Here is a 26,563-nt window from a genome sequence, read left to right as displayed (position 1 = left end):
ACACTGACTAATAGAATTGACTCCCCGATATCCCCCCTCCCCTGTGGTGCAGTTCCTCATGCCAATGTTGTTTATACTGTAAATTGCTTCCATTAAGGGTGTTTTCCTTCTTTTGGATCAATGGCATTAAAAGCAATAAGATGAAGGTTAAACGGCAAGTATTTAAGTGTATTATTCATTCGCAAATACTATATTATATTAATAACAGTTACCTGTTTTATCTGTAAGCAAATAAACCAGACGTCCCAACTCTTCTGGAATTGTGCTTGTTCGTACAACTGTCCCTGGAATGTTCTCATCTCTCATGATCAGCCATCCATAAGCAGCTTTACCCATGTCCAGGTTTACTCGTAAACTGAAAAGAAAACATAGGATTTTCCTTGATCATGATGCATTCAGAAGGGAGAAGCATATGGAGCAAAGGATTGATTGTTACAAATAAAGCATTGAATATATACAGTTATGGGAAAAAGAAAGTACACACTCTTTTAATTCTATGGAATCACCTGCTCCTTAGCAGGTCTTAAATTTAGGTAAAAACATCCACAGATGAACAACACATGACAATATTACGCTGTGCCATGATTTATTTAACAAAAATAAACCCAAAATGGAGAAGCCATGTTTGGGAAACTAAGTACACCTTATGATTCAAAGTTTGTACAACCACCTTTAGCAGCAATAACTTGAAGTAATAATTTTCTGTATGCCTTTATAAATCTCTCACATCATTGTGGAGGGATTTTGGCCAACTCTTCTTTACAACGTTTCTTTAGTTCATTGAGGTTTGCTGGCATTTGTTTATGCACAGCTCTCTTTAGGTACCGCCAAAGCATTTCAATTGGGTTGAGGTATGGACTTTGATAGGGTGATTGCAACACCTTGATTATTTTCTTTTTCAGCCATTCTGCTGTAGATTTGCTGGTGTGCTTGGGTGTGTCGGAAAGATGGCCTCATATTTGACTCTGGAATACTTTGGTATACAGAGGAGTTCATGGTGGACTCAATGACAGAAAAGGTCCCAGGTCCTGTGGCTGTAAAAAATCAAGCCCAAATCATCACCCATCCACCATCATGCTTGACAGTTGGTATGAGGTGTTTGTACTGTGTTTGATTTTAACCAAACGTGGCCCTGTGCATTATGGCCAAACATCTCCACTTTGGTCTCGTCTGTCAAAAGAACACTGGGCTCCCCCAGTGCAGGCGGCCAGTTGTTACCCGGGCGGGTGGCGGGGTGGCTTTCCCCTGAGAGCTCTCTGCTCAGCTCCGTCGTGCGAAACGCAGTGATCCCGGGAGCCAGAATATGACGTCAGTCCGGCTCCTGGCATCACTCTGTGGGGCGCGAGGGAGTTGAGCAGAGAGATCTCAGCTCTCTTGCTGAAAACTTAGAGCGGCCGCCCACCTGCACGTCCGCCCACCTTCCTGCCTAGCAGCCCCACTGGACCGCAGGTGAAAAATCAACCCAGCTATCCCAAAAGTAGGGAGGCTGGGTGAATTGGAATTTTAATAAAAATTATAATAATAATTGTGAGTGTTGGGGGAAAATGTGTGTGTGTGTGTGTGTCAGTGAATGTGACTGTGTGTGTGTGTGTCAGTGAATGTCAATGAGTGTGTGTGTCAGTGAATTTGAGTGAGTGTGAATGTGTGTCAGTGAATGTGAGTGAGTGTGTCAGTGAATTTGAGTGAGTGTGACTGTCAGTGAGTGTGTGTGTGTGTGTCTGAGTGATTGTGCGTGTCTGTCAGTAAGTGTATGAGTCTGTCAGTGAGTGTATGCCTCTGTCAGTGTGTGTCTAAATGATTGTATGTGTGTCAGATTGTGTCAAATCCGTGAGTGTATGTGTGTGTATGTCAGTGTATCTGAGAGTGTGTGCTGGTCCGTGAGTGTGTGTCTGTCAGTCAGTCAAAATGTGTGTAAGTTAATAGGGAGGGTGTGGCCTTGGCAGGAAGGTACATTTAAATTAGGGGGTACCCAAGATTTGTCATGCTTAGGGCAGCACCATTTCAAAATACACCACTGATTGATTGTACGGTCATGAACTTTAACATGCTAACTTAGGTCTGTAGAATTGCAACTCTTACTTGGATATCCTCTCATGGGAAGATTGGCAACTGTCTTGAATGTTTCCCACTTTTGAATAATCTTAGTCACTGAAGAATTATGGATTTTTAATTGTTTGGAGATGGCCTTATAACTGTCCCTAGTTTGACGGCCAGCAACAATTGCTTCTCTAAGATTATTGCCTCTTTGGCATTGTGTTAAATCTTTTTCTTTTATAGAGGTGGTCACATTTGCTGTTGATCAATTAATCAACAGTATTTGATGAGCAGCACCTGTCTGCTAGTTAGCCTCTTAATTCCAATGGAGGCAGTAAGGGTGTACTTAGTTTTTCACACATCATCTCCATTTTGGTTAAATGAGCACACGGAAAAATCGCCACAACATAATACAATAAGCTGCAGCGGGTGGACTAAAGTATATCTTTAAAGCATTTTCTATGATGTGGCTAGCTTTACATTTCTGCTCAAATGCTCAGAGATCATTACTATACAACATTGATAGAAATGGCTGCCTTGAACATTGTGATAGAGTTATAAAGACTGTTACCCTAAAGACAGTAGATAACAGTACACTTCCCCCAAAACCCAAAAACAAAATAGACACCACTTGTACCATAGGATGTACAGAAGCACCTGAAATCTTTGTTTGAGTTAAAATACAAAACATTTTCAGCATTCACCTCTAGTATGAGGAAGTAGAAAAAGGTGGTACCACAGAGATATGTGCAATTAAATATAAGCAAGTAGTAATATAGAAATAAACAATGATATATAATACAGCAAGAGCGATATAAAACATATAATATATAAAAAAAAATAATGTATATATATATATATATATATATATATATACCGTATATACTCGAGTATAAGCCGACCCGAATATAAGCCGAGGCCCCTAATTTTACCCCCCAAAAATGGGAAAACTTATTGACTCGAGTATAAGACTAGGGTGAGAAATGCAGCAGCTACTGGTAAATTTCTAAATAAAATTAGATCCTAAAAAAAATATATTAATTGAATATTTATTTACAGTGTGTGTATAATGAATGCAGTGTGAGTGTATGAATGCAGCGTGTGTATGAATGCAGCGTGTGTATGAGTGCAGCGTGTGTATGAGTGCAGCGTGTGTGTATGAATGCAGCGTGTGTGTATGAATGCAGCGTGTGTGTATGAATGCAGCGTGTGTGTATGAATGCAGCGTGTGTGTATGAATGCAGCGTGTGTGTATGAATGCAGCGTGTGTATGAGTGCAGCGTGTGTGTATGAATGCAGCGTGTGTGTATGAATGCAGCGTGTGTGTATGAATGCAGCGTGTGTATATGAATGCAGTGTGAGTGTATGAGTGCAGTGTGAGTGTATGAGTGCAGTGTGTGTGTATGAGTGCAGTGTGTGTGTGAATGCAGTGTGTGTGTATGTGTGTGTGTGTATGAGTGCAGTGTGTGTGTATGTGTGTGTGTGTGTGTGTTGCAGAGCCTTGGTGGGGGGTGGGCAATTTTTTATTTTTATTTTTTTATTATTTTTTTTATTATTATTATTTATTATTTTTATTTATTTAATTTAATTATTATATTATTATTCATTATTTAATTATTATAATTTTTTTATTATTACTAATTATTTTTTTTCGTCCCCCCTCCCTGCTTGATACATGGCAGGGAGGGGGGCTCTCCTTCCCTGGTGGTCCAGCATTGGCAGTTCAGTGGGGGGGAGAGGGGGGCTGGCAGAGCTGTAACTTACCTGTCCTGCAGCTCCTGTCAGCTCCCTTCTCCTCCGCGCCGTCCGTGCAGCTCCCTCTGTCAGCTCACAGTGTAAGTCTCGCGAGAGCCGCGTCTCTCGCAAGATTTACACTGGGAGCTGACCGAGGTGCTGAACTGACGGCGCGGAGGAGGAGAGAGCTGACAGGAGCTGCAGGACAGGTAAGTAACGCTCTCTGCAGCCCCCACAGCCCCTGTCTGTATTATGGCAATGCAAATTGCCATAATACAAACTATTGACTCGAGTATAAGCCGAGTTGGGTTTTTTTAGCACAAAAAATGTGCTAAAAAACTCTGCTTATACTCGAGTATATACGGTATATATATATATATATATATATATATATATATATATATATAGAACAGTCCAAAAAGAGTCCAGTAAAACCTTGGGATGAGAGAAAAATCACAGTTCTATCTGAGGTAGAGATGTCTATGGAGTAGTGGGATCAAGGGGTTTGTGGGATCCTAATGAAAGAGAAAAGGAAATCTAATAGTGCAATAAAACCCAAATAGGTAGCAGCCATTAAAAAAAGACCTATATGGGGTCCTACTCACATTTTTGAGAGCTAAAAACTAGCTCTAGTATAAACAGTGTACAGTGGTATAATCCCCACTTATGGGATACGTGAGGGAGTATTGCAAGTAGATATCTTGTCAGATGGGGACCATATGTAACATAAAAAACAACAATAGTGCTCACTGTGATAAAACCAAATGGTTTTATCACCAAATGGTTACTCACATTTAATTGGGCAGATGCACTGCTCAATGATAGGGCGTAAGTGGTATAATCCCCCCACCCGGGATGCTTTGGAGTAGTATCTCTCTGGAACAAGTAAAACTCAAATTTCAGGTAGTAAAATAATAAAAATGGTAAAAAAAAAGATAAAATGGCTAACTCACAACAAAGAAAGTGGCCAAAATACCACAACGCGTTTCTCCCTTAAGGGCTTTCTCAAGTGGATAACTTGTTTTCTCACCTCAAGGTTTTACTGGACTCTTTTTGGACTGTTTATATATATATATATATATATATATATATATATATATATATATATATATATATATATATATATATATATATATATCTACCTATTATCATTTTTTTATATTGTTCTCTCTATGCATTATATATCATTGTTTATTTCTATATTACTACTTGCTTATATTTAATTGCACATATTATCTCTGTGGCACCACATTTGTCTACTTCCTTATACCTATATACCTATAGGGCCCATGAGGGAGCCCTATCCCTTAGGTGTGATGCCTTTATTTAAGTTTTTAAGCTCTGATCCTTCTGTACACTTTTCATCTCTAGTATGATCAAAGTAGACACACAACTGTTGTAGAACACACAACTGTTGTAGAACAAGGACTCCATGTATGTTAAATGAAGATCTACAAAAGCTGATAGGCTTACTTATTGAACACTCCTAGAGCATACAGACAGGTTACTATAAAGTAACTAATCCTTTCTCTCTGTATCAACACAAATATGTTTTTTATTTTAATTCAGATATTGATTTATAAATAAATAAAAAAAACCTTTATCATGAAATGTCTGGCACTACATATTCTGATGATGGTTTTTAAAAGTGCTAACAATTTTTTTGTAGCATGTGAATTTTTTTATTTTAATATAGTTTTTCTTTGACATATAGGGGTAAACGAGATCAATATGTCACAAAGTGTCAAGATATAATACAAAGTATACAATTTGCAATAACTTAATTTATGCAGAAAAGCGAATTAATACAACCGCACAAAACCCAATGATTGAAACTGTTTCATAATATATTAACAGATGTCATACCTGAAACTGATATACACTGGATCTTGTTTTATTTGAACGAGGCCCTACATTACAAAGTATCCTGTCCTTCTAAAAACATTCATGCTATAAAAAGGATTAGATATCCTGATTAGTCCAGCAAGATGAACATTGCACAAAAAATACAACAGTATTGCTTTCTGCAGAGTGATCCTTCAAGAATCAGCAGATTTGCTGGCACTTTCTCCCTTTACTTCCTGATAAGATCAATTTCTTTCACGGTGCGAGCCAAGTATATATTTCAAAAATTGCAACATTCAGTGAAATTAGACATCTCTATTTTTTTTCTTTAATTCAAACACATACCTTATTGGGATGATGTATGAGAACAGCAGGAGGAACCGAAATAGGTAGCGATACCAAGGGCCAACAAATCCTTGCAAGGTTACCATTACCACTGAGAGCGCAACAAGAGCCAAAAATAGTGCCTTAGTCAGCTGATTCAGTTCAAGGTCCAACATTCCCACCTGAGAAAAGAAAGAAACAGTTCACCTCCAAACTCTTTATTCATTTTTTTTTTATTTATTTTTTTTAAAAAGCTTGTTATTTATTAAATGCAAATACTGTTTCAGAATGAATTTTTTGAAGGACAGATCAGATTGTTACAAATTTATTGTAGGAAATAGCATAATACACAATTCCTTTTAATTTAGCATGAGTCAAAATACAGATTTTATGCAAAATGTGGAACAGTTGAGTGAATTAAAGGAACATATCCTTTAAGTAGTCTGGGTGCATTGGCTCTGTCCTTTTAACCCTGCACTGTAAAACATTGCACTTTTATAAAAAAAGTGCATGGTTTACATTGCAGAATTAAACAGCCACTAGAGGCACTTCCTCTATAAAAAAAGGGATACTATAGTGCCAAGAATACAAAGTTGGAATACAAAGCTGGAATTTCCCCCTGCCTTGTCCCAGCCCATATGTCCACTCAGCGCTGGGTCGACACTCCACCAGCTCTGAAGTCCCGCGACGAGGAGGTGCTAATGCACATACGCTTCAAGTGCTGTGCGCGCATTAGACCTACCCATAGTAAAACACTGAATCACTTTCCTATGGGGAAACATTTGCTGCTGGATGTCCTCATGCATAGTAAAACACTGAATCAATTTCCTATGGGGAAACATTTGCTGCTGGATGTCCTCATGCATAGTAAAACACTGAATCAATTTCCTATGGGGAAACATTTGCTGCTGGATGTCCTCATGCAGAGCGTGAGGACGTCCAGCGCAAGATACCTGACCAAAAGTCCTTTTTGATCCAGGAAGCTGGTAGACAGCCACTGGAGGCAGACTTAGTGTTGCAATGTAAACATTGTGGTTTCTCTGGAACTGCAATGTTTTACATTGCAGCACAAGGTGCAAAAGAGACACTGCACCCAGACCACTTCAATGAGTTGAGGTTGTCTGGGTGCCTATAGTGTCCCTATAAGTAAAATGCGTTCACATGAGATAGCATGCAGCTCATAAGAAAGCATTGAATGCACCAACTTTGTTGCTCCAGTGTCACAGTCCCGGTTATCTAGGAACAATGTCACAGTTATTCAGCCTCACGCATCAATCTGACCTCAATAATTCCTAAAATGATGTAAGCTGCAACGTTGGAACCTTGTATGTATTTTTTAGTTATTTGACTTGGCATCTCTCTCCTATGCTGTGCTTGCATAAAGTGACACAATATTGTGATGCAAGACCTGATCCAATTTAAACCCCAATCTCCTTAGGACCGGACCTGAGCTCATTCATGGCATCATGCCCTTAAAGGAACACTACATAGCCCCCTCACCTACCCTTTCCCGCTAAATATAGTAAAATCTTACCTTTGTTCCCGTCTGCTGCTGCTGGCTCTACCACTGATCTGCATTTCTGGCTGACATCCCCAAAGTGGTGATCTCCGCCAATCACAATGATTTCCCAAAAGGAAGCATTGGATTGGCTGAGCTTTTCAGGGAGGCAGATAAGGGGCAGAGCCAACACAAGCCAAACACAGCCCTGGCCAATCAGCAGATTCTCATAGACATGCATTGAATCAAAGTTCAGTGTCTAAATGCAGAGGGTGGAGCTACTGAATGTCAGTGTTGCACACTGTACAGCACTGACCCAGGAAGCTCCTCTAGTAATCATCTGAGAAATGGTCAGTGAAGGTATCCCTAGGATGTAATGTAAACACTGCCTTTATTCTAAAAAGACCATTTTAACTGCAAAACGCCTGCAGGAACTGACTATACTCACCAGAACAACTACATTAAGCTGTAGTTGTTCTGGTGACTATAGTATCCCTTTAAGTGTACTTGTCCTTGATTGTTATTTCTGTTTTTGACCTGGCTTATTTGGTTGCTGTTTTCTGGTTTTGCTGACCCAGCTACATTATTTGACCTTAAGTTATCTTGTTTAGGATATTATTAGTTTTTAGTTCTGATGCTTCGTATTTTTATGAAAACATTAACCCTGGCCACTCTTAGCTTTGGAGATACTCCTGCATATCACTCCTACTTTGTTTTTTGGTAGGCTGCTGACCTATATCTTGTTGAGGGTCCTCTGTAGGTTCCTGACAAGAATGAAAGGTGGTACAAAGGACAGACTGTGTAGGGTGACCAGGAGAAGGTTGGATACCCATACTGGAATTTAGTCAGAATTCAAGGTGCAGCAGTTTTATAGCTAGGTACAATAATTGTTGAATACAATCATAAAGAAAACAAAGAGGGGAATGTCTATGGCTCTAGTGTGACCTCTGCTCGGTAACATAGATTGTCTTAATAGTTCGATATTTTTGTTTTATGTTAAAGCATATATTTCCAAACAATAAGAGCCACATGTACAAACAGGTGCATGGAATTTGACGTACAAAAATACAGAAATAGAATATGCATAGTGGCAACATGCTTATTCTTTACTTCTCTTTGAGAGATTTTGCCAATGTCCAAATTTAATCCTAAAAAATGAAACTGTATATTTAACTGGGGGAACAAAGTGTTACTAAATATGTCTGTAGAATTTGCGTAGTGGCAGCATGCTTATTCTTTACTAATATTTTAGTTATTTTGCTAATGTCCAAATTTAATCCTGAAAATGAAACTGTATTTTTAACTGGGGAAAAAAAAAGTGTTACTAAATATGTCTGTATCTTACATTTGTTTTCAGTCAACAAAGAACATAGATAATTGATATGAATGTTTGCATGACTTTTAGAACAAATGATCTTTTTGTGTTGTGTAACCATTTTGACAGAATATGCTTCGTCTTAAAAACATGATAACATAACTAAGAAATCAATAGTTTCTAAGATTACAATGTCTCATAGAACAGGCTAACCTTAGCACTGACAATGTTAGTGAATATTTCTCATGATGCTCATCTTTCTCTTAAAAGGCTCTTCACTGTGACAGCTCCTCTGTCCCTAAACCAACTAAATACTATTGAAGTGCTTACAGGGTTGAGTAGTGCAGCAGAGGTAAGTACAGCATGGATGTGCACTTTAATGTCTAGAACAGAGGTAGGCAAACTATGGCACGTGTGCCATGCAAAAGGTGGTGAAGGATAATCCTTAATTTATGCATTGTAGCACATAGTGGAAGTGATCTCAAATCACTTCCTCCCAGCACTTGTGAATGGGAATCCACAGTAGAGCAGCCCGCAGCTGCTGTTGCAGCTCCTGTCTTTGACCTGTACCTGGCCATCCTGGTCCCCCAATGGACCCCAGGGAAGCCACCAACACTGCTAGATATACACAGAAATGCATCCAACACACGGCCACCCTTTTGGCGCAAGACATCTAGAACTAGTACTGACGCACGAAACCAAACACAAGAAACACACGACCAAACACCCAGAATACAGCATAACCCACCTATTACAAATTAATACTTTGAACTTACGAACTACTGCATTGTAGAAGGTCAAGAGACCTGCGCGTCTCCAAAAATATAAAGTATACACAACTGATGAAACCTGCGAGTTTCAAAACATACAATTGACATGTTACTACAAAAGGTTACGTTTTGAAGACCTGCAAGTCTTCCTGTTACTCCTATTCTTGAAAACAAATAAAAACGAATTTACAAAAAAAAAAAAAATGCATAAAACCCTCCCCTCCTACAAATATTATGAACAGTCCACATTCAAACATAAACACAATCCGCACAAACGCAACACCATTAGCAATCCACATACATGCACACAGCCCCACAGGCAGGCTCTTACATACAATACCCCAATAGCCCCACATATACACACACACCACCAAACACACTATGTGACATATTCATCCACACACACAATTCCACAAGCAGCCCCCATACATAGGTATCATACACAATACCACAAACTACTCATGAACATATATAATATAATAGCTCATATATGCACAAATACAACAATACAAAGCAACTGCAGTATAAATAACACAAGCAGAATACAGAAACATACACACCTCAATTGAAAAAAATAGGACCGGCATGCTACGAGCCATCACAATCTTATTTCAGCACAGTGCTGCTAAAAGGTTGCCTGCCTACCACTGGTCTAGGGTGATATCACCAGGCACACTTCAGCGCAGACTTATGGGACATATGCTGAGAAAAAATATCTGAGAGGGTGTGTTTAGATACTTCTTCCAACAAGCTGAATCAATGCATATGTCACCAGCATGCACAGCATTGTGCGGGGTTTCATATATACTGTAAGCTCTGGTAGTGGTAAGACAACCATGCACAATGTCGATTAAAAATAAGCACAATCCCAGACATCTAGCAACATTTTTAAAATTTCTTTATTTATCTTTTCTCTAAATCTTTTTTTTTTTTTACAATTGAATAGATATACCCCCAAAGAAGCCATGATTGTGTTTTTTTTTTTTTGCCTTTTGGTTTTGTGGAAGGGTCTGTCTGCAGCCCTTGCAAAACCCAGCTTTTCTATGTTTGTCAATGTGCTGTAGTACAGCTCACTGATCAGGCAGAGCACACTAGCCATAACTGTTACCTCTGTGGAGCGGAAGTGGAAAACAAACCCGTTTCTTATGTAATGTTGATAACATAAGCAGAAGAAAACCTGCCCTTAATTATAAAAGTGTCGATTTCAACTGAAACCGACACTTTTATAAACTTCACAAACATTTTTTTTTTAAATAAAATATAACAGACTCGAGAAACAAAGCATAAGCATAAAGAGTGCTCCTTCAAGTCCTCCATACATTGGAACAGAAATCGTCACACTTGATGATCTCTTAGTAGGTGTAGAAGGTTGCAGAAAGGTGACTGGATTACAGTTTTAGCTGATTTTTCAAACACATATGGGGACAAATTAATCTAATAAAAAAACAAAACAAAAAAGTAACGTTCTGATTTTTAGCATTAGAGTGTTTCTTGAAAGAGGTATTTTCAATTCCAAGCTTTTTATGTAGCCAAACATCTAACTAAATGTAACTACTGGTTGTGCTTACTTTTACAAAATAATTCAAAATAAAACAAATACAAGAACAAACTAGATTTATTTTTATCTTAACTTAAATCAGCTCAGTCTCCTTCTGGGTTCTTTTCATATTTAGCAAAAACATCGCCGCTTGGGGAGTGGTGGCCATGAGGTGCAGGGAAAAGTGAGTTTTACTTAACTGAAGCTGTCCCTCCCGCTCGCTGCCACCTTCTTCTGTGGGAGCCTCTTCAGCTTTTCATACCTCTCAAAAAAATATGCAAATATTTTAAATGCACATTTTTTGAGAGGCATACATATTAAATGATTGAACAAAAAATTTATTCTTTTTGCATGAAATGATGAAAAAACTTGATGACCAAACACCTAACAGCCTATATTTTGTGAAATGTCCATGCAGTGACAAATACACATCAATTTTACAGTCCTGTAAAAATTTTCATTAGTGGACATAACATGATTTGCTAGGACATAGCTAAATCATGTTAGGTGATTTATGCCCTTTATGGATTAAAACCAGACTCTGCATCAACTGTGTAATTTTCCATGGGAGTTTTGCCATGGATCCCCCTCCGGCATGCCACAGTCCAACCCCCATATGTTTTAATGCAAGGGGGGTGGGGGGAGTAGGAATAGTTCATTTTTATTACAAGGAGGGAGCTTGTAGCGCTGCCGGCTCCCTCCTCGTTTTGTTTTTTTTACGCATGCGCAGTGCTTTTTTTGTCCTAATAGATGAAAACAAATGGTTTACGGACAAATTTCGGAATAGACTAATTACATTTTTATTAAGTATGAAATCATTTGTACGAAACGAAAGTTTCACTGGTGCACGTGTACTTTCAATCATCTGCATCATCTGCAAGTGCATTATTCAATGATTCCCTATGCAGGTCTTTGCACTACCAACAGCAAGATTTTTATACTCAAAACCAATGAACAGTAAGCATGACTACTTATAGAAAGATGAAATAAAATCCAGTTATAGATACGGCAAAGTGTTAAAAGTGCGGCCCAAACTTTCCATTGGTTTTCCTTAGTGACAGCTCTGTTTTCATTTCACCCTGCAGCTGTTCTGTAAATATAACTCCAATACTTTTATTGGTGTATTTCCCACCCCTCCAATAGTATTACTCATTTTGCATTAGGCAATATAGTAAATATAATATATAACCTTACATCTGTGTCAATCCATAATTCATTGGTAACGTCTCAGATTTTATTAATTGTTTTGTGAAAATATGCAAAGACAATCTACAGAAAACTGATTCACATAGTATTTATGATATTCCATCTTATGATTAATGTTGATAAATCAAAATTACTTAGGAGAGGCCAGAATCATAAACTGTAAACTTCTCTATTGGCCAATATGTACAAAATACAGCAGAGACGTAGCCATGATTAGTTCAATGGGTATCCTGGTTGTCCAGGTGGCATAGCCCACTATGCATTACTGCACTACAGATTTTAAATTACATCATACATTGTACAGTACAGGATTTTAACACATAATCCACTTGTGTATTAAAGGGCAGATAACGTGAAATATAACAGCTGTCAATGTCCATGACCATTACACATTCTCAGCTTTAGAGGCGGCAAAAGTTAACTCTTCAAACTACTATTCCTAAAAATGTAAAGGTAATAATGGTCTCATTTGCTATTTCCAAAGGGGGAAATACTATTCCCTCACAATTCAGTGAATTCTTACTATAGAACACATGCTAATTACATTTGAAGGCAAATTTGATTGTTGCTTTGCATATCCTAAACAAAAAATAAACCATGGATTCATGGCAAGCACAGTAATACATTTATTTATAGGATAAACATGGGAAGATGACATCCAAGATAAAGATGTATATCTGAAGAGGCTTTCTAAATATTCCATTAAATAAAAAAATAAACACTTAAAAAGAACTATGATGAAATAGCGGACAAAAATTCCAGCACTATTTTAGGTGCAGGGGCTGCCTCTTCCCTCGAGAACAAAGCTGCCTATGGCCACATGGCTGATTTATCAGCTGCATTTAAACAGCAGAACAACCAGGACAAATATCTGCCAATTTCCGTTGCTTCAACTACTACATAGTTTATGCTTGAATTATTGAGAAAAATAGGTTTTTGGATTAAAATGAAGAAAAATTAAGCCAGGGAAGTAGAGCATGTTTCAAAGCCCAGATCTTTTTGCGTTGACAAAGGCGGTCTGAGTTTCAGGCCTCACTGAGGATCAGATGAAGTCATTATTCATTCAGTCAGGGAAAAAAAGACTCAATTACCTCAACCTAAAGATGCTATCAATGAATGCAAAGTGCATATTTTACTCTATTCATCCAAATCCCATTAAAAAGTGAAAGGAATGATTTAATCTGGCTTTCTAGAGTTGGTCTTTTTTTTGTATTAAAATAAAGAATCACTGTCTTGCAATATGCATAACTACTACCTCACACTTTTCTCTGCACAGTACAGAGAGACTGTAAAAGTTGAGACAAAACAGTGGGAAATGAATACAATGTTTCTTCTAGGCAAAAGGAGGCCACCGCCGACAAAAACATTACATTTTGTCCTCCACGCATTCATATGTAGACACTTTAATAACTTGCTAATGGGTGAAGACAGGTGAACATGCTTGACAAACAGCTAAACTCACTAACAATATTATTTGAACAATAGAACTTACTATAACTGGGACACAGGTTTGATTGCACAGCCTACCAATTACATGCTGATTGGACAAATAAAGCCTACTTTTTCAATCACTGTATGGATTAAAACATTACTTTAATATATGTGCATTGTTTTGAGGGAACAATATTGGCCCATCTTTTCCTCTATACCTAATTTCCTTTGATGACTGGTTTATTCAGTGGATCTGTGGGATGAGTATAGAAGCATGATACTGCTGAGACCTGTATCCTCAAGTTGTGAAACTCACTCACTAAATACCAGCTTAAAAGTTCACAAAATGTAATAGTTTTTTGTTTTTTTGTTACAGTATGTTACCACATATCGCATATGTCAGCAACATTAACCTATTTGGAGCTACCAATCCTCTAATCCACCTAACTTGGATATACAGCAAGGACATCGGTCGTCAGACTTAATAAGTGTGGACAATTTATAGCAAAAAGAGGGAAGATGATCAGAACAGAAGGAATTCAAGTACCAGAAGGGCAAATTGAGAACAGCTACAATAACCTGAGGGTACCACAAACACATAGCAACATCCAAGTAGCTCTAGACAGGTCCTGAAGTCCTAGCTCAAAGACAAGAACAAGATCCAATCAACACATATGCCCTACTAGTTATCAGGTACCCAGCTGTATTAATAATTTGGCCAAGATAAGACCTGGTCACAGCTTGATAAAGACCCTTAGGGGTTGAAACGTCGCTTTGTAGCTGCTGGTTCCAATAAATTGCCTTTTTCTTGGAATTCATTTGGAGTGCCTGGATTCATTTTCTATTTTTACTGGTCACCATGGATGTCAAACCCCAGACACCACTCATGATGAGAAGCATCCAGAGACTGTACACAAGCCGGAAATCCATAGAAGCACAAAGAGACTACAAAAAGGTTTCTGAGACAATGTTAGCATAAACCGAGAGGCACAACCTCTTGAATTGTGTACTGAAATATCTTAACCAGATAAGCGATACAACAAATAGTAGTGGAGAATGACAGGACTAAGATCATGTGGGACTTTCAGATACAGACAAGCGAGTAGTGTCCATCCAACCTGACAATGAACAGAAGACTGCAGCGGTGGTGAATACCTAGTGACTATAACATCAGAAAGAAGGAACATAAGAAGGTGGACAAATACCAAGGACTGAAAGAGGAGCTAAAAAGGATGTGGAAAGTGAAGGCAGTAGCAGTCCCAGTTGTGATAGAAGCAATCGGGACTGTGACTCGCAATTTGGGGGAGTGGCTTCAACAGGAACATCTAAGATCGCTGTTTAAAAGAATGCAGTTTTAGGAATAGCCAAGAACTTAAGACTCCCAGGTCTCTAGAAGAGGACCCAAGAATGAGAATACACAAAAATATATATACCACTCAAGAGGGGTGAGAAGTTTATTTATTATTATTTTTTAAGTATTGCAAGAAAAACAGAGAATACGAAAGGGGGTATCAGATGACGAGGCCCAAGAAGGCTAAAAGAATATCCAGGGTTGTTGTAGATCTCATGCAGAGGGAATTTTCTGGCATTTTGCTTCTGGACTGCCCAACTATAAAGAGATCAGTCTTATATGCAAATGGTATAGGTTCTTTTTGTGATGGCACAAGTGAGCAAAACATTTTTGAGACCTGAGGAGGGCAAGCTACTGAGTTTCTCTAAGCTATTTACAGTTCTCATATTCTCTTTTATGTATGTATATTCTGGGTAGGCGTATGCAAATGAGCTCAACAAAAAAAACACATGTGGAGTTGCATTAACAACGAAACGGCTGGTCATGAGTGGTTCACTGGCTTTGCTCCACTTACTGAGTTGTGTTCCAAAGCTGTTGTATTCAACAGACACATACTCAAAGCAATCCATGTAAAAAGTGGAATTGTGAGGCAATTTTTTTTTTTTGTTGAGGTCAATTGAATGCACCTACCCAGAATCCCTTGCAGTAGTGAGAGCACTGTTAAAGTGAAATTTCTGTGGGAAAAGCAAATCTTATGGCTTGACTGGTGTGTGTATTTGTGTTTAGCAATGTATTAACTATCCACTTACTTCAGGTGGAAGGGGTTTTCATCACTTTTTTACCCGCCACAGATATAGTAGTGTGTGTGTGTGTGTGTGTGTGTGTGTGTGTGTGTATGTGTGTGTATGTGTGTGTATATAGATATACAGTTGCAAGAAAAAGTATGTGAACCCTTTGGAATGATATGGATTTCTGCACAAATTGTTCATAAAATGTGATCTGATGATCATCTAAGTCACAACAATAGAAAATCACAGTCTGCCTAAACTAATAACACACAAAGAATGAAATGTTGCCATGTTTTTATTGAACACACCATGTAAACATTCACAGTGTTTTAACAGTCTTTAGAGTATGGTGCTGTGGTCCTACGAGTTTTTAGATTGTTACATTTAGTAACACACATATACACATTGATGCACTGTCTACCTGTGTATGTGCCTGAGTGTGTGTCTGACAGAGAGGATCCTTGTGTGTGTGAATGCATGTCTCTGTGAGCATTTTTGCATTTTTATCTGCTGTAGCTGCTTGAAGTGTGTTGTGTGTATGAGGGTCTGCCTTTGGCATTTGTGCATTGTGTTTATGGCAAAGATGTTTCCGGACTGTGTGTGTATAATGAATGTCTTCAGCTGGTGACTGTGACAAGGTGAGTTAAGAGGTACCAGTGAGAGTGAGAGCATGACAGGGCAAAGGGGGTAAATGTGACAGGGTAAGGGGTTGTGAGAGAGAATGAGGGAGAGGGAGTATGACATGGTTTGATGAGGGAGTATGACAGGGTGAGTGGAAGTAAGTGTGTCAGGGCAATTGTGGCATGGTAGGAGGGACGAGTGTGACAGGATTAAGGGGGGTTAATGTGACAGGTTGAGTGGCAGAGTTGACAGGATTAGAGATAAGTGTGGTAGGGTTGGGTGGAGAGTGTGAGAGTTAGAGAAGAAGAGTGTGACAGAATTAGGGGAGTTCATTTGACAGGGTGAGTGTGGCAGAATGAGGGTAGGCGAGTTTGAAGGGGGTGAGATTAACAGGATTAGGAGTTGTTTATGTGAGTGTGGGTGCATGAAGAGGCTGACAGTGTGGGAGGGGTGACAGCGTAGGGAGGGGTGACAATGTGTGGGGAGGTGACAGTGTGAGGGGATGCTAACAGTGTGTCTGGTGAGGCTGACAGTGTGTGGGAGTATGGTGACAACATTGTTGTGGGTGACAGTGTGCAAGGGCATGACAGTGATACTGTGTGTGTGGGAGGGTGTCAGTGTGTGTGTGTGTGTGTTTTGGGGTGATTCTGTATAGGAGGAGGGTTATACTGTGAGGGGAGGAAGTGATACGGTGAGGGTGAGGGGTGCTAGTGTGTGGGAGGGAGTTTATGGTGTAAGAGAGGGCGGGTAATATTGCGAGGGAGGGGGGTGATGGCGTGAGGGATGGGGTTGATGGTGTGAGGGACGGGGTTGATGGTGAGAGGGAGGGCGGTGATGTTGAAAGGTAGGGGGCTGATGGTGTGAGGGAGGTAGGTGATGGTTTGAGGAAGGTGGGGTGATGGTGTAAGGGAGGGGGGGTTATGGTGTAAGGGAGGGGGGGTTATGGTGTAAGGGAGGGGGGGTGATGATGTAAGGGAGGGGGGTGATGTGTAAGGGAGGGGGGGTGATGGTGTAAGGGAGGGGGGGTGATGGTGTAAGGGAGGGGGGGTGATGGTGTAAGGGAGATGGGGTGATGGTGTAAGGGAGATGGGGTGATGGTGTAAGGGGGGGGGGGTGTTGGTGTGACGTCCAGAGCTACTCTGGCAAAACACATGTGTCAGGGGCTCTGGACGCTTGAACTGGGCATATCTTTGGTGTCAGCATTCATTGCTGTAAATCTTGCAATGGCGAACTAACACTCTGAGGAAATAGCATCCTTTGACTGGACTTCAGTCCTTGTTATCATCTACTTTTTACTTTATATTTTTCATTCATAGCAGTAGTGGGTGGCCTACTGTAAGTAGAGGCTTTTTTAAGGGGTTCCCACAAAGGCACATTAGACTCTCTCACTGAAATAGGAGTTAAATCTAGCAGCACCGTTTCCCCTCTTTCTATATGCAGGAAGCCTTTTGACTTTAACACTAGTCAAACAGTGTATCATTATTATATTTGGTTTCAACAATTTGTTAACACTCACTGTTACTTTCTTGCTATAGTTTTCCTTATTATATATATAAGTTTTCCTTATTATATATATTTTATTTTATATTGAATGATACAATAAAAGTTTAGTTTTATTTAACATTAACTCTTGCTACTCTCTTATTAAGAGAAACACTTGTTGGTAGATTTTCTTTCCTTTTTTTCTTATATCAATCTTATAGTAATTACATTAATGTATATACATAAACCTTTAACTGGTACCAGTATTCTATAGTACATGTTTATGTATCAATATTTTGTATGGAACATAGTTCACTTCTTCACCATTTTTATCTAGTAAATTTTGCTATTTTAACAATCCTGGTGTGATTTTAATCTTGAATACAGTGGAATCTCGGTTCTGGAACGCTCCCTTACTCGAACAATTCGGTAAAAAAAAATGTCTCGGTATTAGAACAAAATCACACAGAATTAACCTCGCTGGTACTGCTTTGGAACCTCATTGGTGTGATGCATTGGACACCAAGCACTAGACAAAGCAAACAGAGCTCCATTCTGTCAGCGAACAGAGCTCCATTCTGTCAGCAAACCGCTCCATTCTGTCAGCAAACAGAGCTGACAGGTAAAGTGAAGTTACAATTGCATTTAATTTGCATTGTGTTTATTGGTTTTCTGTATGATTGTATGCATTTAAGGTATTATTTAACTGTAAAATTTGTGTTAAAATGCTGTTATTTTGCGGGTCTGGAACAAATTTATCTAATTTACATTAATTCTTATGGAAAATTTTGATTCTGTTTTCGAACAAATTGTTTCTCAAACAGCCTTCTGGAACGGATTAAGTTCGAGTTCCAAGGTTCCACTGTAGATTAGTATCATATTTACATATTCTTTCAAATCAACTGTCATAACAAAAAAAGACTAACATATAGATATACAGCTTACTTAATGTAGAGCAGTTATTTGATACTTCCTATTATTTTCTAATTTTGGATAAGTATGTTCATTTTTGGCCATTATTTTTTTGTTTTGTTTTTTCAACATGTCATAATATTTGATTGGTTTTAAGTGAATGCAACAGCTAAATTAAATACTATGCTGGAAATAATAATCTCCATGGGAAAAATTTTACATAATGTCTAACATAGCCAAAACAGTTTAGTAAAAGGGAATGCAGAAAGATAATGAAGACGATAATTGTTTGTATAATCTAAAATGGCACTAATGGCAGCAATCACAACTCCATTTAGCTTTTTTTTAATTTACGGAGCAAGTTTAAAGTAGCTAATGGTCCTAAAAACATGTAATGACTTGTTCAACAACAATAGGGGTAAGTACAGTATTCAAATTTAACTGCTTCCATAGCAATTGAACTTCCAAATGATTTTCTTTGCGGCACAGAGGAGGTTAAACAAATGACATGTGGCCACGTCAGGAGACAATTTGCGCAAAAAAATCTACGACTTTCAACTAGGTATTAGGAAGTTTAAGTAGGCACGTCTGTGCTCTGTGCTACTGGTGATCATTTGCACACAAAAATATGCAATGTCTCAGAAATCTCAAATAGACTATTTTGCACAAGATTAAACAATGCGTATGATTCTCATAAGAAACCCCGCCGCCACTGTCAGTAGTTCAACACATTGTACGGTTTTGCCATGATTTCTTCTAACTTCTTTCAAACGATTTACAATAGGATAAAAAATAAATGTAAAAAGGTTACATTCAGCAGCATACAGAAACATTGGCAAGGTTTCTGGTGAAATGTTAAATAAATACTGTTTGTAACACATAACAGATTTGTTAATTGATAACTTTAAAAAAAAAAAAAAAAAAAAAAAAACCACTATGGGGAAAAATATTAATACAATCTAGCATTTAGTATTAATATAAATAAGGGTGTCACACAATCACTTTTACACTCCCATCCAATGACTAGATCCTGTTGAATATTCCATCATGGCATTCCAGACTAGGGTATTGCGATCCTAAATGACATAATATAATCTCTCGGCCACACACAATGTGCATATGAAACAAAAACCTCCAGAATGTAGAGGGGGAAAAGAGATCTCTGTACTGCAAAACAGAGCTTTACTTGTCCAAGACAGGTGTTCAATTAATTAAAATAACAGGTTTAATGGTTGAGATTAAGCATAGTGGTACATTTTTAAATTGTGCAACAAAATAGACTTAGATAATAGAGCACTTGCAGATAATAACTGATGAATATAACATGGTTATATATTTAATTATTTTGCAGTGCAGAAATATCCAGTGCTCGTTACTACAACAGATTTTATTCTAACTGGGAGGCCTACATCTTCCCATAGCTTGAGAAGAGTTGGGATATATGAGTATGTATACATATATATCCTATTTCCAGAAATAAGTAGAAATACAGGCCATTCGTGTAGGAAAAAAGCAAAAACAAAATGTAATAAGAAAGCAATAAAAACCAAAAAAAAATACAAAAAGTTACCTGTGCTCTTTCCAAATGCCTATGTATATTTAAACAAATTGTGGTTATTTAGTTACTCCAATGGCCATTGGAGGGAATGCCTGCCTGCCAACGTCAAGGCAAACCTCTCAGGTGAGGACTTGTTTTTTGTATTTGTAATAAGAAAACAAGACTAGCTGAACTTTTTAGATTTTGAAACAAACTGCCTATGGTTATTCCTATGAAGCTGTTACGACGACAACACAAATGTTTGTTGTGTGTTGGGACATACCAAGCACGAACAAGCTGTGGCTGTCTAGCTGCTGGTCATCTACAATTGATGATCCTCCATTAGCCTGCCTGCCACAGCTATAGCTGGCAGATGATTAGCATCAACTGGAGCACAATAGGTTACATATTACATACTCACACATAAAGACACATCGGAAGGTCATTTTGATCATTTTAACCAATTACATTCTACAGGGGAGCGGTCACTTTGCAATTTTTTGTTTTTTATTAATCCGTATGTGTCCCTTTAATTCAACCATTTTTATTTTTTTAAACATACTACTTTGTTTTTTTTAATATACATTTTTATACAAAAGTAAAACTACTTATTTGTATGCAGAGAAAGATGCTTGACAAGCTAAAGCACAATCCATCAGTCAAAAAATACATCAAAGGAAATGAATGAAAAATATATATATATATATACACACACACACACTTAAATTATTAAATGTAAAAATCAACATCTTTTTATACTGTAACTGTGCAAATCCATTTCAGCTCCATGTCAATCATTGTTATAAACTCTTTCCTTGGCACCTGGCAACCAGGATAGAGAAAACATGGTTTAATGTATCCTCTTATTTATTTCTCCCCCCGTCTGCAAGGTCTGCCCTGCCTGTGCCTTGTCTGGTCTTGTTTAACATGAATTTAAAAGAAAATTGAGAATGATGTAAGCTCCAGAGAAATGATAGCACCCTTTATAAAAAAAATATTTAATTTTTTTTAAAGTTGTTTTATTTCACCTGCAGTGTCTTCTGATTGACTGGGCAATATTTTGCAGTCCACACAAAAAAAAATTGCTTAGCCTATTTAAAAAACTAATATAGATGCATAATAGTTCTATTTTCCAAGGGCTTCTTTTTAACATCTAATAATATTTCATTTGGATGAAGTGATTATACCTGGTGCTAATTTAAATAGATCAAGATTTTTTCCATAAGTATTCCTAGAGCTTTGCAAGATATTGTTGAACTAACTATCGGCATTGAAAGGTTAGCAGTATTGTTGTCAGCTTTCTTTATGTATATAGTATCTTACAGAAAAATTAAAAACTCCACCCAGCACTTCATAATACCAGAACTGGCATAGCCTATTTCCATCATTAGAGGGCGCTGCTGACTGATATTTCCATAGTAAAGTTTAATATTGAAAAATAATTGAGTAACTTCACTAGAAAGTATAGTATATATATTTTTTTATATCTCAGAAAGGGAGTCCCACTGTTAGCGGGGATTCACAATGATGCGATTTTTGGGTGCAAATAAGCATAGATCAAGGGCTTGGTCACAAATATATTTAGTATGTCATTATAACTGAATTATTATTTTCTTTGGGTGCAATAATTCTTAGCTGTCCAATTTGCATTGCATTACACATCAATAGTCTAAACACTCAATTACTACACACTGCAACTAGTGTGATGATAATAAATCTCTACACTGGTTAGTATATAGCTTTGGTCCTGGTCCTGATCCTGGCAGAGAATTATAGGAGTTGAGGACCAACAACAGCTGGTGGTTGCTAAACACCAAGATTGTATAGGAAACAACTAAAACAAGGACTGTTTAAAGTGGTTGCATATTTCTGAACGCAAAATGACTGGAAGCATGGAAACAATGTTTCAGGGTATCGTAAAGCTTAATAGTTTCAGGAACTAAAATGCTTATACCTATTGCCTTTCTAATGGTATGCTGCTCTTCATAGGAAGCTATCAATTCTAAATGGTTTTCACAAGACCACCCACCAATTTAGAATAATTACCTCAATAACCTGGGCTTTCAGTGACATCGGAAACCTGAACAATCACTCATATAAAGAAATCCTAGGGTCAAATGCTCAGGTTTCCATTTCATTTAATTAAGCAGGGGGAGTTCAGTTTTTGAAATATTATATCCAAACAGTTATTTTATGGGTCTCATTTTAAGTATGAATTCAACAATTAAAGTATTAGTCAGTTTTACAGCTCTCTAGACAATCAGAGGATTTCTTCTTTCCATAGCACAGGACAAGAATGTTTTGTGAACGTGCTCATTCTGTTATATTACAAGTAACCTTTTCCTATTCTTTAAGGCAGAACACCCTAATTTTCCCTGCTTTTCCTGTAACCCATTATGTGCTGTAGTTTTGCAAATGCTGTCTCACAATAAACAGCTGCACAGCATCATGCAATATGTATTAATTGTCATTTAAAAAGCCAACTGTTACTAACCCAGGCTTCATATGAACACCCAGAGGCACCATTTGATCATGTCCATAGTTAGGCCTATAATGGTCTATATTATATTGAGAACTTTTCAGATTTACCCAAACAGAAGAGGAGAAATAAAATCACCACATCTGCTTGCTGAACTTGAGATTGATTCTTCCTAGCTAGTCCATTCTAAATTTTGCATAGCTGTTTACAGGTCACCACAACTCGCTGTTTAGTAAAGAGAGCCCTATATCTGTATTTTGTTTAATATTTTGTAAATGGCATATCACATTTAAAAAAACAAACACTTTTTTATTCTTTAATCTTGGTTTTAATTATATAAATGTAAGTTACAAGCATGTAAATCATAAAAAACAATGATTACAAAAGCCTGTGAATGTAGCTAGTGCATCACCACATTTTATAAAGAATAAAATCACAGTCAGGGTTTTTACTAAAGTGGAACTTGCTTGGAATTCTAATTAAATTTCAAAATTTAGTCCAAAATAGCCAAATTAGAAACATTTTCCAAGCCAATTCTGCTTTCAGTTTGACTATTATGGACCCAAAATGTGAAAATCACTCTGAATTCCCAGCAATTGTCATTTTATTGAATAACCCTGAATGACACATACCAACGAATAAGCTAGGCATATTGCAATTTCCTATTGTTTGAAGCCTCATTTCCCATAATATTATGCTACATTTTGTCTGGAAATTACCTTAATGTAGGCAATGCTTATCAAACTGTACAAACATGGTGAGGTGCAGAGTTGTATTACACTAATATAATGTTTTGTTTCTGTTTCTATGTTTTACCAATGTTCTTGTTCTTTTAGTAATACATACTAGCATATTTCTGCATTCCTTCCACTTAGACACACAGATGATGTTTTGTGGCAGCACTTATTGTGTTAATTGAATGACCTCCCTGGTGACTATAATAATAATAATAACAAAGTATTTAACCAGGAAAGGTACATTCAGATTACTCTGGTTTTCAAATATGTCCTGGGGATGTTACCTTAGCCCAACATCCAGGGGATGTATGTATTGATACCATGTATTGTTTGTGTAGAACACCACTGAAAACAAACCTAAATGTGATGGTATTACCCACAATAGTTTTATAGCATTGACCCTTAATGGTCGGCAACCTGCTACAGTTCACTGATTAATCAAGAAAGAATACAGAGCTAATGGCACAAATGCCTCATTTACATAGTTAAGCAATCTGTAAAGTTAACGCAAGACAAATGTCCAGAATGTTTACCTCTCTAGAGCTCGCTGCAAAGACATACTTGTTGTCCCAGTAGCCATAGCAGAAGCCCAGCTGGTGCATTAGTGATTGATAAATATCACCCAAAATCTGGTGGTCACCTCTGAGATTTCAATGCTGTTTTATGACATTGCAAGTGTTCAGAATCCAGAGATTTATTGAAGCGAACAGTAAAACAAGAATGCTGAGGATCCTGATTGAATATATATATATATATATATATATATATATATGTATTTACAAACACATGCACACTTTAAGTGAGTGCCTCTGAACGTTCACAGCAGAGGTTGTGTTAACCTCACTTACAAAATGAAAAAAAATGTAATTTGTTTAGAAGCGTGCACAATTTTTGTATTTAGATTAAAAAAATGTTCCCCATAAAGTACACTTTAAAGCCTGGAGGGCAGCATAGAACGTCCTTTTGGTGTGTGCAGATTTGTTTAAATCCCTGCTCACACCAGGGGACCCCAGTTATTAATGGACACCTGGGGCTCCATTCTGCCTGCTAGGGCATTTTCAGAGGCACCAGACTTTTAGATTTGTTGTTTGAACTGAACTGGAATCCCTGCTCACACCACTAACCCCCGGTATCAATGGATCCTCTGAGTTTGCTGGGGCCAGTTTTAGTGGCCCCAGACTTACAGATGAGCTCTGTACAGTACTGGAAGTCAGAGATGCACTGAGCCCTTTCTCTGCACTCAGCCGCAGTTTCTGTGGTGCAGGCAGCCAGGGTCACTCAGCCTGTCCCCAGCTGATTGAGACCTGTGCTGGGATGTATATTCGGCTGGGAACCAGGCTCATTCAAAATTACACTCAGTGTAATTCTAAAAATGGCCAATAGGTGGGTAACATTTCTTAGATCGGTAATATACCACCACATATATATATATATATATATATATATATATATATATATATATATATATATATATACACCGTATATAGTAGTTCTACTAGTTAATTTAGTCATGCTTCTGGGTGCTAGCGAGTAGGGCTATTGGTCTGATGTTTCCCTGTTTTACTGCTACAAATGTGGTCGTTATATAAATGTAAATAATCTTACAAAATAATAAACAATCAGATTTCAACTGCAAGGACATGAACTATTAAAAAACTGCTGCATATCTGGGAATGACTTGGAATCTTAACGGAACAACAGTTGGTATTTAAAGGAGCATTCCAGATATATGCCATATTATACTCATAAACACAGACCCCTGAATCAACTTAAAAATATAATTCTGCATAATTGCCATCATTAGTGCAGACATTTGCATTATCTAACATTATTTAAAATTTAGTTATAAGCATGTAATTCATAAAAGGTTTTTTGATCAAAATATTTATCAAGCCATTGAAGCAGAATAAAATTAGTAGTCATTCTGACAGCGTGATTTATCAGGAACTGATCATTTTAAAATGTTTGGACAAAATAGCTGAATTAGAATCATTCTCCAGGATCGCTGGATTTCAAGTTCAGTTATTTTGGCTCGGAATTCATAAAACGACTTTGTATGCACACTTAAAACGAACACTCTGTTAAAGAGACAAAGGTCCCATATATGTGATGTAGTGGTGTTTTGCGTAATTTTAACTTTACATTCATGTGTAAACATACCTGCTGGTTATTAATGATTGTCCCAAGCTCTTTGCCTTGAGACATGGGTGAGTATAGCTAAGCAATTGAAGTTGATTGTGTACTGATAAATGTATATTAACTATTATCCTATAATACTAAATTATATTTTGGGTTTAATAATTAAAGGGACACTATAGTCACCAAAATAACTTTAGCTTAATGTAGCAGCTTTAGTGTATAGATCATGCCCCTACTTTGCCATTTAGAAGTGAAATGACTTTGTTTATGCAGCCCTAGCCACAAAAACATGTAATCCTAACACTATAGTGGCAACAGTGCTCCTCAAGCCTCTCCTCAAGGCACACCTACCAGTCCAGAATTTACTGATTACCCAGGTGTGTCTAAGGTGTTTAGTAAAATGAAGGGAAAAAAACCTTTAGAGTATAAGGTGTTTTTTAAAAAAAAAAAACACCTTAGACACATCTGGGTAATCAGTAAATCCTGGCCTGACAGGTGTGCCTTGAGGTGAAGGTTGAGGAGCACTGGTGGCGACATCATTATTTAGGTTACCAGCCCCAATTTCTTTACATTAGAAAGGTGGTTTCACTCACCTTTTTTTCCCAGCGCTGCACCGGTCTCGCCGCAGGCTGGCCCCGCCCCACCTCCATGGTTAAGAAAATCTAATTTGACTATATCCACCAATCCAATGCATTCCTATAGGAAAGGCCATTGGTAGGCTATTGAGAATCTGCAGCAAAACAGTGCTGCGCCAATTAGCATCTCCTCATAGAGATGCATTGAATTAATGCAACTCTATGGGTAGGCTTCAGTCTCTCCATGCAGAGCGTGTGTAGCACCAGGGTTGCCATCAAAAATTTTGGGGCCCCTGACAAAGCTCAAG

The 26,563-nt window shown here is 37.9% G+C and overlaps 1 protein-coding gene across 3 annotated transcripts in view; it reads right to left on the bottom strand.

Moving 5' to 3' along the window:
• The window catches only part of ATP9B (ATPase phospholipid transporting 9B (putative)), a 378,894-nt gene that overhangs the window by 108,185 nt on the left and 244,146 nt on the right, over positions 1 to 26,563 (bottom strand). For all 3 annotated transcript variants that reach the window (XM_063451645.1, XM_063451646.1, XM_063451647.1), the window contains 2 exons: positions 5,959 to 6,119; positions 213 to 355 (listed from right to left, as the gene is read on the bottom strand). In XM_063451645.1, the coding sequence (XP_063307715.1) occupies positions 213 to 355; positions 5,959 to 6,119 (304 nt within the window). The remainder of the gene's footprint in view (positions 1 to 212; positions 356 to 5,958; positions 6,120 to 26,563) is intronic.

This window comes from Pelobates fuscus, chromosome 4, assembly GCF_036172605.1.
Source record: "Pelobates fuscus isolate aPelFus1 chromosome 4, aPelFus1.pri, whole genome shotgun sequence".
NCBI lineage: Eukaryota > Metazoa > Chordata > Amphibia > Anura > Pelobatidae > Pelobates > Pelobates fuscus.
The sequence above is the reverse complement of the archived record's forward strand: the minus strand, read 5'-3'. Positions and strand labels throughout refer to the sequence as shown.